Source organism: Macaca fascicularis, chromosome 15 (assembly GCF_037993035.2).
Source record: "Macaca fascicularis isolate 582-1 chromosome 15, T2T-MFA8v1.1".
NCBI lineage: Eukaryota > Metazoa > Chordata > Mammalia > Primates > Cercopithecidae > Macaca > Macaca fascicularis.
Window position 1 is genome coordinate 63,574,013 of NC_088389.1, and position 12,947 is coordinate 63,586,959.

The 12,947-nt window shown below is 48.8% G+C and overlaps 1 protein-coding gene across 4 annotated transcripts; it reads left to right on the plus strand.

Moving 5' to 3' along the window:
* Nucleotides 1-103: 103 nt before the first annotated feature.
* Nucleotides 104-12,640, plus strand: FAM221B (family with sequence similarity 221 member B). 4 transcript variants are annotated; one of them, XM_005581340.5, is made up of 7 exons: nucleotides 104-742; nucleotides 3,076-3,703; nucleotides 3,864-4,007; nucleotides 9,007-9,117; nucleotides 9,620-9,817; nucleotides 10,009-10,128; nucleotides 10,512-12,640. In XM_005581340.5, exons 2-7 carry the CDS (start codon nucleotides 3,076-3,078, stop codon nucleotides 10,547-10,549), a joined length of 1,239 nt encoding a protein of 412 aa, XP_005581397.2. In that variant the 5' UTR covers nucleotides 104-742; the 3' UTR covers nucleotides 10,550-12,640. The 4 variants fall into 4 exon arrangements, with proteins under 4 accessions (XP_005581397.2, XP_045230390.2, XP_005581395.2 ...); XM_045374455.3 differs by having other exon boundaries at nucleotides 9,620-9,693; nucleotides 10,300-12,640; XM_005581338.5 differs by having other exon boundaries at nucleotides 10,300-10,588.
* Nucleotides 12,641-12,947: the final 307 nt, after the last annotated feature.

Sequence of the window (12,947 nt, forward strand, 5' to 3'; positions counted from 1 at the left end):
GCTCAATTGGTCCCTGTCAGTAAAGCCCGCCCCCGCCCTACTCTATTGGTCTCCAACTTAGTCCTGCCGGGCTTCGAGGACACACAGACTCCGCCCCCGCCCCGCTACCCAAGACCCTGCCTTTCTCACCCAAGCACAGAGCCCGAGGTCCCCTCAGATCCTCACAGCCCCCAACGACCGGCCGACAGATGTCTCAAAGGAAACCTATCCTCACAATCCCAGACTCCCCCGGATATACGCACAGATCTCCGCAGATCCTACCCAGACACTCGCTCACAGAGATCCCGCAACACACACCCCACTTTTCAGAAGTAAACCCCCTGGGCTCGCCCCCTCGAGGCCCAATGCAAGCTCCTCAGGAGACCGCACCCACCGGGGAAGTGACTAGACCGCCGTTGCCACGGAGACTACTAGGCGTTCCAGTTGCCCTGGTGACCTGTGCCTACTCTCCTGGCCCGGGTTCCGGAGGCTTCAGTCAAGCTCCTCCCTCATTGGCCCTGGACCCCTTGTCCCTACCCACTTCCCCAGGTCATGCCAGAGCTCCTTTGCGAAGTTCTGCAGATAGCCAAGTCCCCTCCCCAGATAGCAGACTTTCAGGCAAGGCATTTCAACACGCAGGGCCTGCAGCTGGGGCACGTCCACAACCAAGAGCTTTCCCTCCCTGAGGATCAACACCTCCCCCTGTCATCCTAAGGCAAGGTCTTGACCTAAGGACTTGTAACAACCAAGCCAAAACCCAGAGGTAGGTAATTTCTCCAACAGCCCTCCCCCTCCTCCCCCTAAGACCTCTGTCTCTCTCCCACCCCTCAGTCCCTTCACATTCTGTACTTCTTGTTGTCGTTTGTTGTTGTTGTTGTTGTTGTTTGAGACAAAGTCTCGCTCTGTCCCCCAGGCTGGAATGCAGTGGTGTGATCTGGGCTCACTGCAACCTCCACCTCCCAGGTTCAAGTGATTTGCTTGCTTCAGCCTCCCCAGTAGCTGGGACTACAGGCACGGGCCACCATGCCCAGCTAATTTTTGTATTTTTCGTAGAGACGGGGTTTCACCATGTTGGCCAGGCTGGTCTCGAACTCCTGACCTCAAGTGATCCACCCGCCTTGGCCTCCCAAAGTTCTGGGATTACTGGCATGAGCCACCATGCCTGGCCCACATTCTGTACTTTTCATCCTTACTCTCCTCCTCCACCCAATTTCCTCCTCCCCTTCTCTTTCCCCTTCCTCACCTTCCATCCTCTGGTTCTCCACCCTTAGGCCCCTTTACTCTCTAGCTGACTCTGGTCATCTTCCTCCCCATAATCCTACCTCTGCCCCTAATTCCCTTCCCAAACGTCCACTTCAAAAAGGCTCTGATTAGTTTAAGGAGTGATATATCTAGTCTCTCTGGAACATGGGGGGAAATTAGGGAGCATGGAAATTTAAGGCAGGAATCCTCAGGCTGTGTTGAAAATGATGACAGGCCTTGAATGCCAGGGCCAAGAAATTTGGACTTAATCCTTTAGACTGAGTCATGGAATGTTTTTAAGCCACAAAGTGCCAGTGTTGGGTTTGCACTTTAGAAAGATCCTGACTGGGTCAGGAAGGAGGACTACATCCTTACAGGATAAATTAGGTATATCCCCCTCCCCACAGTATCCTAGGCTCACCCCAGCACAACATCAATTTATTTGTATTGCCATTGTTGGTTATTCGGTCTTTCTCTCAGACTCAGCTCAATCTAGAGCTTAGCACAGTGGCTCAGTAAAAGCATCAGATTAGGCTCTTTGTAAAAGTATAAGTTACATAAATCCATGAAAGAATGGGTGAATGGATTAAAATGCTGTGGATGGAAGTAGAGGGGCAAAGTTGTCACACAAAGGCTGAAGATGATGAGAACTTGAATAAAATTGGAAGGGAGAGGAGAGAATGCATTTGGGGAATATTTAGAAGATAGGAAATACAGTTATTGGTGCCTGTTTGAAGATGGAGTCTAAGGGAAAAGGAGAAGACTAGGATAATTCCCAAAGTTCAGTTTTGATGCCTATGGAAACACTCAGTTAGAAATGCCCAGCAGGGGCCAAGCATGGTGGCTCACTCCTGTAATCTCAGCACTTTGGGAGGCCAAGCAGGGCAGATCACCTGAGGTCAGGAGTTCAAGACCAGCCTGACCAACATGGTGAAACCCCGTCTCTACTAAAAATACAAACTTTAGCCGGGCATGGTGGCACATGCTTGTAATTCCAGTTACTCGTGAGGCTGAGGCAGGAGAATCACTTGAACCCAGGAGGAGGAGGTTGCAGTGAACTGAGATTGCGCCACTGCTCTCCAGTCTGGGCAACAGAGCGAGACTCCATCACAAAAGAAAAGAGAAGGGAAGGGAAGGGGGAAGAGAGAGGGGGAGGGCAGGGGAGGGGACAGGAGGGGACGGGAGGGGAGGGAAGGGAAGGGAAGGGAAGGCCAGCAGACAGGTGGATATGAGTGTGAAGTACAGAGGTTGAAAGAGGTCTGAGCTAGAAATTTGAATTTAGGAGTCATTGGTACACAACTGGAAGTAGTTGAAGCTTTGAACATGAATGACATCATTAAGGGAGGAAGATGTGTGTGGTGCTTAGACAAAACCAGGCTGCATGCAGAGTCTTGCCTTATGCGACATAGCATTCCCCTGCACTCTCAGGAGCCAACCCCAACTTTGGCTTGGTATTGCCAGTCTCTAAAACTCCATGGTCTGACCTCCAGGGTTTTACGCAATGCCAAGGACCCTGCTCTTGGACTGGCCAAGTGGCGGTGTTCAGACTCCCTCCTGGGACATGGTTCTCTGCTACCATCTACTGATGAGATTCTAACTACTTCAGTCTTTCAATCTTTAAATTCCACCTCCCTAACAAGCCACAGCAGCATGCCATATGAGGTCTGGACACATGGGTGAACCTCCTGGCATCACACTCTAAGACCCAGAGTTCATGTTGTTTCCCTCTGATATCTCAGGTGCACTGAGAATCTTATCCAAATTCCATAATGCACTGCGAACCCTGGGCTGTGCCCTGACTTACAGGCCCTCTATTTCCAAACTAATGAAGCCTGTACCCTGTTCTACCACTAGATGGAAGCAGATGAGATCACAGAAGAGCCTCATACCACCATGGATGCAGAGGAGCACCCCCTTTCAAAGGACCCCTCTGCTGAGGACTTACAGGAGAACCGTATCTCTGAAAGCTTCTTGGAGCCTTCCACCTCTGAGACCCCCTTAGAGCCCCATACCTCTGAATCCCCTTTGGTGCCATCCCCTTCCCAGATCCCCGTAGAGGCCTATTCCCCTGAAATCCATCAGGAGCCTTCCATCTCTGAGACTCCTTCAGGGACCCCTACCTATGAGGCTTCATTGGATAGTCCCATCTCAGTGGTACCAGAGAAACACCTTACTCTTCCTCCCCAATCACGAAACTATGTCTCTCTGTCTTCCTCTGATACTTTGAAGGAAGACCTCTCCTCTGAGTTTTCTTCCAATGAGGTCCCATGGACAAGGAGGTCTACCCATTTCTCTGAATCTGAGAGCCTTCCAGAACACTCTCCTTCAGGCCCTTCAGCCCAGGTCCAAATGGACGCATCTGAAAAGCAGGAGGAAGAAGCAGGAGTGGTTGAAAAGGGAGTAGATGCCAGTGACAGCACTGATCACACAGCCCAACCTGGACACCAACTAGGCAAGAAGAAGAAGAAGAAAGGAGTTAGCTGTAATTGCACCTGTCCTCTCCCCTGTCCTGTTCTCACTACTGTTCACTGTTCTTGACTTGCCCCAGGAGGAGGAGACTGGGTTACTCTTGGACACGGCCCCTTCTCTTAGTTTTAGGGCCTTCTCACTTCCCCCTGGTTACTCATCCCCTCCCATCCTAGGTTACACAGCCCGCCCAGTGGTCCCTGCTAAGCAAACAGAGCTGGTGGAAGTGGCTAAGGCAATGCATAGAGAGGAGTTTGGTGCTCAGGTGAACAATCTTTTCCAGTGGGAGAAGGATGCAGCCCTGAATGCCATCCAGACAGGTGAGCCCATGTGGCCTTACAGAGGCCTGTGACAGGCCCATGGGCATCCTCTAATCCAAAAGATCTGGGAACCTGAACATTCAGCAGATAGCTGCCCCTTTTGGAAATGGCAGTACCACCTGTGTGGAAAAGAAGCAGGCAAGTGGGCCAAGGAATACAAGGGTGGATGCAGACAAAAAGTGGGGAGATTCATATAAAGCCCAGGTAGAAACAGGTAGCTGAACTAAAATTATTAAAAACAGAAGGGTCATGGGCCCACCCCAGATATAGGGCCTAGAGAGCCTACAGACCCTAAAGCAGAGATGGCCCAGGACCCTGGACAGTCCCCAGGAGACTTGCTGTTCTGACATGACAAAGACCTTAGTCCCTTTGGTGGAACTCCATTAAAAGGCTGACACCCCTCCATGCCAGGCCCATGCTGGATGCCCAAAAGCTTTGAGTTCTGTTACCAAAGGGGAGAGCTGTGTCCTCTGGCCCTGCTGATTCCAAGCCTCAGCCTACGATTAGTCCTCCTGAAAGTCCTGTTAGTGGCATGCTGCGTACAGATGAACTTGTAAAAACATGCCATCCTGTGCATGAGCATGTCTACCTGTGTTATGGAAATTCGTATCTATAGGGATTACCTTCAGTAAGAGGGCCACCCTGACCTGCTATAAGGATTCAGGTCTTTCTAGACTGAATTCAATAGATGTTATGACATTTATTTCGGTCCTTCATACTTCCTTTCCCTTTATGATGGGAACAGAGCTCTGATGACAGGCCTAAAATATAAAGACAACCAAGTAATTCTAAATGCTTATCCCTCCTCCGTGAAATTTACTTTCCCCTTTCCCATGCAGGAACCCTCCACCTCCCTGCCCTTGCCCCCCCACCCCCACCCCGCCCTGCCACCGAGCCAAGAAAGTCATAGTGATCTCATTTGTTTCCCAGTCTCAATTCAGGCATTGAAATGGCTTTGTTTGCTATATTAACATATTCGGTTACTCTTATTTTCTTGCAAATTCTGGCTGGCAAGGTTGCTTACATCTGTAATCCCAAAACTTTGGGAGGCTGAGCCAGGAGGCTCACTTAATTGCCCAGGAGTTAAAGACCAGCCAGGATAAGATAGTGAGACCCCATCTCTACAAAAATAAAATAAAATAATCCAGGCATAATGGTGCACACCTGTAGCCCCAGCTACTTAGTAGGCTGAGGTGGGCGGATTACTTGAGCCCAGGAGGTCAAGGCTGCAGTGAGCCGTGATTGTGCCAGTATATTCCAGCCTGGGTGACAGAATGTCTCAAAAAAAAAAAAAATGCAGGATGTGTTCAGTTCTCTCATTCCCCTTCTTAGAACCTCCTGTCTACTCCCCACTCCTCAAGGCCACTGTATTTCTTTTTCTTCTTCAAATTGAACTTCTTCATCTTCCTGTTAAACAGGAAGTTTTATAAAGAAATTCGTGTCATTCAACCCTGAACAATTATATTTGAGGTCCCCTCCTAATAGTGGGGATGTTGAGTGCTGGGTAGTCCATAACAGTATATGTGATGTGTACAGAAATATCAAGTGTAACCTTTGTTTTTATTCATTCAACAAACATTTATTGAGCACCAACTATGTGCCAGGCATTGAGCTAGCTATGGAAGTGGTAATGCTGGTGGGGGTTCAAAGCCAAAATACTTGGCACTCTAATGAGAGATACCAATAAGTATAAGGACAATTATAATTCACTCTAATAATTGCTATAATCAAGGTTATCCTAGACTGCTGCGTGAGCAGGAAAAAAGGGGCATCTTATCTGGAGTGCTTGAGGAATAATAAGCCTTGGAAGGAATGACTTCTCAGCTGATATCTGTAAGATGAGTAAGAAGAGGTGGCCAAGTAAAGAGTGCTGTAAGATGAGACATGATAGGGTAAGGCACAGCAGGAATCTACAGCAATGCACTATGCCTGATGCATAGAGTGGTGGGGGAGAAGAGCCAGCTCTGCTCTAGAAGGGCAGAATTCTGTAGGCATTTCTGTGCCAAGCTAAAAGCTAGAATTATATCCTGAGGGCAACTGAGAGTCACTAGAAGGTTTTAAGTAGGACAATAACATGAGCGAATTTCTGTTTCTGAAAGATCACTCTGGCAATAGGCTAGACCGGAGAAAGACAAGACTGGAGTTGTGAGGCTAAGAGAGGAGGTATGGAAAGGCAAGTGAATACATTGTGAGGCACTGGTCATAACCAGGTAAGAAGTAGATGGGCTTAGGAAGTAGACAGGTTCAAGAAATGCTAACAGGCTGAGCATGGTGGCTTGTACCTGTAATCCCAGCACTTTGGGAAGCCAAGGTGGGTGGATCATCTGAGGCCAGGAGTTTGAGACCAGCCTGGACAACATGGTGAAACCCTGTCTCTACTAAAAATACAAAAAATTAGCCAGGCATGGTGGTGGGCACCTGTAATGCCAGCTACTTGGGAGGCTGAGGCAGGAGAATTGCTTGAACCCGGGAGGTGGAGGTTGCAGTGAGCCGAGGTTGTACCACTACACTCCAGCCTGGGCAACAGAGCAAGACTCTGTCAAAAAAGAAAGAAAAGAGAAAAGAAAAGAAAAGCTAACAAAGTGAAACTGACCATTGGAACACTGGATGTATAGGATAAGAGAGAGGGAAATGCCTGGAATGCCACCTAAGTTTTGGCATAAGTAAGTGGTAGGATGATGGTGCCATTAACTGACTGCCTGGAAAAGGGTAGATGCTTGGTAGGCATGTGTTGGATGAACAGAGGACAAAGGATGAAAGCCAGGTTTGGAGGGAATAATTGGGCATAAGACATTTGAAGCGCTTATGAAACATGCTGGCCCAAGAATCTAGTAGACAGCTGGCCATACGGGTCTGAAGCTCGGGAGAAAGGGCTAGGCTGGAGACACTGTTCCTGTAAAGACAGCTGTGTGTTTTATGGAGCCATACTATGCATAAAGAGATGTCATCATGCAAATGTGCTTATGTGATTGTGGAACTGGACTGTGTTAGACAGAATCAAAACGGCATCCCAAACAACGTCTCCTCCTCCGCCAGGCCTTGTCCACCCACAACAGGAAGGGAGTTTGGAATCAAGACAGAGAGTAGAGGGTCCCACTGGAATCCACAGCCACCTTCCAATTGTCCCACTTTAAGAGCACTAACACTTGTAACAGAATCTGAAGTATAGTCACCAGTCTCCCTGTTCAAACTCCAGTCTTCTTCATCTGAATGCTGGGCACTGATTCCTACACTAGTGCTTGGACTTGACTCCCCTTCCCCGGGTACTCCGAGCAGGCCTTGATCTATGGGCCTCACCTCCTGCTTTTTTAATGTATCCTGCTACTCCAGACAGAATTCAGAACTCCTCTAGTGGAATCCTGGCTCCCGCCCACCCGCATTGTGACTGCCTATACCCTGCTCTCTCAACAAAGCCTCCCTGGTGTAAGGGGGCAGTGGCACTACAGGCAATCAGCATCGAGACAGAAGCAGCAAAGCCAAAAGCCACATCTAGACAGGCTTTAGATCCTGACAGACTATGGGTAAGACAAGAAAACTTAATCTGAGGCACGGAATTGTGAATTGTGGCCCTGACCAGAGTCAAAGACCAGACGATGCCACTCTTCTTATTCGTGTTACGGAGCCTCAGGGTTATGCCTGAATACTGGCTCTCTCTTCCTCTTGAAGGAATGAGCTCATTTGTTTAATCAGGCAATCTACATTCTCTCAGCAACCATTTTGTGCCAGGCCCTGTACTAGGATTAGAGATATGGGTGAAAAGACAGCTCCCTTGGAGAACTCATGGATTAATAGGAATAGAAGGGAATGGTCTATTATAATGCACTGTACTGCGATGGGAGTAGCACAAGGAGCTACGGATGGCAAGAGGAGGAGCCCAGACAGACAGGGGAAGTCAGGGACACCTTTTTAGTGGAGGTGACATTTCAGTTGAGCCTTTAATTGGGACTAAGAATCCTACACCTGGAGGTCCACTCCATGGGGCCTCATACAGGATTCTTGGCTAGAAGTTGGGGTACTCTCAGCTCTCATGGAGAATGAGAAAATCTGAATGGTGAGGAGCACCACCCTCACCTCAAGACTGGTCACGAAGTCAGGGATTCAGACCTCACTGCTGAACACCAGCTCTCAAGGGTTGTGACCTCTTACTGGTGCCTACTCTCAGGGACACTTCTTAGCCTCACTTTCCTTTCCACGCCTCCTTGCTTAGCCTCACAACGTATAATTTTTGGTCTTCACCGCTCATGACTGCTACCTACCCCTTTCTCCTGACCCTTGAAGAACCTTTGGCAGCCCTTCTTAGGTACATAGAGGGCACTGGGACAATAGCACCAGGAACACAGAGGGAGGTATTAAGGTACCAACCTGGAGACTTGAGAGGAAACCCTCCACCTACCTTCCAGCACCAGGGCTATCCAACCTCCTCCTCCTCTTCGGGACCTAGGAGCCAATCCCATTGTCCATACATCTGGCCAATCATCTTCCCTTTCCCTCACCTTAGACACTTCAAGAAAACAAAGCAAAGTTCAATCCCATTGTCTGTACACTTGGCCAATCATCTTCCCTTTCCCTCACCTTAGACACTTCAAGAAAACAAAGCAAAGTTGGGCTTTAGTGGGATCAGGAGAGGAGATGAGAATCCCTGTGGTCACAGAGAACTCAGTGAGATTCATGTTCAGCCTCAAACAAAATTTCATCTATAATCTTCCTGCTCAGAAACCAAAGACTCTCTTGAGTCATCTCTGGCAGGCTGACAGAGATGGAGTGGATCCTGGGTAGAAAGAGAACTGAAGACACTTGTGGGGTAATGAGAAAATCCCAAGGAAAAAGAAAATCTAAGGGGTAGAGGTGAGGACTTTCAGGTGGAGATAAAGATACCTGGGGGTGGGAGAGGTAAGTTCCCCCCACCCCCTCACCCCCATCAAGGGATAGGTAAGAACACTTTGGGGGAGCTTAGAATTTTTTTACTTCTCACTTTTCCTTATTAATCCTGCATACCTAGGTCTCTACATTGGCTGGCGCTGCCCCCATTACCTATGGGACTGTTTCCGGATTGGGGATGAGTCCAGATGCTTTTGTGGACACTTGTTGAGAGAGCACCGGATCATCTCAGGTAGGGGAGAACTGACCAGCCCCTCTTGAGTGTGGAGGAATAACTGTACTCTGTCATGTCTTGGGAAGTATGAGAGAGAGCATGTGGCTGGGGGCAGTGGCTCACCCCTGTAATCCCAGCACTTTGGGAGGCGGAAGCAGGCAGATCACAAGGTCAGGAGATCAAGACCATCCTGGCTAATATGATGAAACCCCGTCTCTACTAAAAAAAAAAAATAATAATACAAAAAATTAGCTGGGCATGGTGGCACGTGCCTGTAGTCCCAGCTACTCAGGAGGCTGAGGCAGGAGAGTCACTTGAAGCCAGGAGGTGGAAGTTGCAGTGAACTGAGATCATGCCACTGCACTCCAGCCTGGGTGACAGAGCAAAACTCTGTCTCAGAAAAAAAAAAAAGCATGTTTGAGTGCATGGGGGTGGCGGGGATGGAGGATGGGGTTGGCACAAGAAGGCAAGGTCCTATCAGATACTGGTCTAACCCTACCATCCATCCCCAATCCCACAGACATATCTGTGCCCTGCAAGGTGAGCCAGTGCCGCTGCCTCATGTTCTGCTTTATCCCATCACGCCCAGAGGAGGTGGGTGAGTTCTGGCTCAAGAGACGGGCCACCTTTGACCCCAAGGCCTGGAGGGCCCAATGTCGCTGCAAACACAGCCACGAAGAACATGCAGCCACTGGGCCCCATCCCTGCAGGCATCATGGTAACTTCTAGGGCAAAGAGGCATATTGGGAACAGGGTAGGTGGGGATAGGATGCAGTCTGGGGATAATGATGATGGGGAGCGAGTATGAGAGCCTTGGGCATGCGGTCACTGAGGAAGAGATGAGAATGTGATCAGCTCCTGGGGATACCACCATTTCCTAAACTCTTCTTGGTTGCAATTTTGCCCCAGGCTGTTGCTGCGGCTGTTTTGAGTCTAATTTCCTCTGTGCGGCCTGTGACCGGCGCTGGGAGGAACACGGGACTTTCTTTGAGACCCAGAGGACCCGGCGACGAGGAGGGAGACCTCACGGTGAGGCAGAAACCTGGGACAGGGGGCCATTCCGGGGTCTGTAGTCAGAAGGCCAGGCAGGAAGGCACTCCCATCCTCGACCATCCCCTCCAGGACTAGCGCGCTCCCTCAGCCCACCTCCCCACCCCCCACCTACCTGCATCCCACATCTGCACTGGTTTTCACCCCCAGGAGCAGACTATGTACCTTTTGCAGAGATGTCTGTGCTCCGAGAAGCCATCCTCAGCAACTCTGACTTCGAGGCCCTGCCGATACAGGGGCCCTCTGGCCTTCCCAGCTCCCACCCTAGTTCCCCGGGACTCCCTGCCTCACACAACCTCCAGCCTGGCCTCCCTTCTGACCCCCATACCTGACCCTTTCACCTCTGCTCTTCCCTCCTCCAGGGACAGACACTGTCAGCAACTGGCACAGGCCTTTGTGAGTCTGGCCCAGATCAGCAATAAAAGAGGAGTCACTGGAACCTGACTTGGCTCCATATGGGGCAGGTAGATCCCAGCCCAGGGAGAGACTGCCTAATAACTTAGAGTTGACACCTATTAGGCACAGGAGAAAGCCTGGATCTGGCCATCTGCCTCCATCACACCCACATTTAAGCTGCCTGCTTGAAGGAAAGTGGCTTCAAGGAAGCCAAAAGGGAGGAAGTTTCAAGAAGGATAGAGTGGGAAGTGATGTTAGATGCAGTTGGGGCACCAATAAGATAAAGACTGAAAAGTATCCATTGGGTTTTGCAGTTAGAAGATCTCTGGGAGCTTCAGAGAGTGCAGTTTCACACTGGTGCAGTGGAGGCAGGAGTCAAACAGCAGTGAGTTTCAAGGAGTCTCTTAAAGAAGCTTAAGTCAGACAATATCCAGAGGGAGTTGTGGAGTCAAGGAAGCACTTTCATAGACAGGAAAAGGGAAAGAGGCCAGTAGACTAAAGGACCTTGAAGGACCCAGAAGAGAGAGAAGAGATGCCTGGTGAGACAAGATCCCAGAGATGGAGGAAAGGGATGAGGTCAAAGCAGAGGTAAAGGGATTTGCTCTGGACAGGAGAAACACTACTTCCTATGACCAAGAGGAAGGAAGAGGATGGAGCCTTCCCAGAGTTTCAGGGAACAAGAACCTGTGGAAGTTCCCCTCTGATGGCTTCTATATGCCCTGTGAAGTAGGAGATAAGGCCAATGGCTGGGGGTCCAGGGGGAGAGGGATAAGAGTAGGGAGTAGGAGACAAGAGAAGAAAGGGGAAGGTTTGGGAAGGCTAATGTAGGGAACTGGAGAAAAACCTGATCAGTGGGTAGTTTAGGATTTGGGCACAGTTGGAAGTGAGAACCTAGTTAGAGGAGCAGAGAAGCCAAATATTTAATGGGTTGATGATGTGAGGATATCAGGGAGGATGATCAGGAAAAATAAGCAAAAGAAGGCGTGAGGATGTGAAGGGAGCATACGGTACCAACAGGGAAAGAAAGTGATGCCAGGAGGCAAATGTCAGATTGAAAAAGGGAGCAGTCAAAGGAAGAGAAGTCTCTAATGAGGTACAGTAGCAGATATAGGGGCAGGGGTTGAAGTACAGGAGACAGTGTTCAGAGGCTGCAGAGCATAACATCTTTCAGACGAGGGCAACTGTAGGTGATAAGTGCTTGGAGTAGAGAAGACTGTGGGCCAGGGATCAAAATCAGTGAATGTGGGAAGTGACTAGGAAGTCCATAGATTCTTATGGGAGTAGGAGATTCTAACACTAATAGGCTCTGTGACCCCACGCAAGTCACTGTCCCTCTTTAGGCTGAGTTTCTGAACCTGTAAAATAGGAATAACCTCTGTGTTGCCTGCTTTCTATGAGAACCAAAGAAATAACTAATTTCAAAGTGCTTTGTATCCACCTATCCTCCAGACTGGCTTCCTTCCTCTTCCTAGATCCCAGATCCACTTATCTCTTGCCCTTCTCCAGGACAATTCTAGGGTCTCCCAGTGTCCCAGAGGCACCACAAAGAACTGCAACCTCTGGGGCCCAGAAAAGAGGCCATTCTACATTTCCTCACAATTAGGGGGGCCATCTGTTCCTCCAAAGGAAGGAATGTAATCTGGACTGCTAGGATCCCTGGGGAAAATCACAGAATCAAATGTCTGCCCTTTGGAGGAGAAAGGACTTTCTAACAATAATACAGCTATACAAAAGAGATTGTACTATCTCTAGAAGAGAGTTCGCCGACAGTAGTTATAAGCGCCATGATAACCATTCACCTAAAACTAATTCAACTAATAGTCAACAATAGAGTTAGGATTACTCTATTAATACTCTATGATAAACTCATTGAAGGAAATAACAAGCAGCTAATACAAACTATATTTACATAGACTGTACAAATATGAAAAATTGATTACACATGGGTTAGTATCATATGAAATACATAGTATTACATATTGTGAAAAAATGACAGGAAACACCAGATGTTATTCATTCAACAACTACTGAGCACCTATATGTATCAGGCCATGTGTTAAAAAAAAAAAAAAAGAAAAAAGAAAAACCAAAGAAACACAGTGGTAACTTGTTCTATGTGATGTCATACTAAAACTTACTTAGTGTCTGAGAACATTAGTATTTTGTGACCCCCACGTTTCTTATGTCAAAAATATATATTCCAGCAGTGCAAACCTGACTCATTGAAAACGCCAGGCACCGGCCGGGTGCGGTGGCTCACACCTGTAATCCCAGCACTTTGGGAGGCCGAGGCGGGAGGATCATGAGGTCAGGAGATGGAGACCATCCTGGCTAACATGGTGAAACCTCGTCTCTACTAAAAATACAAAAAAATTAGCCAGGCGTGTTGGCGGGCTCCAGTA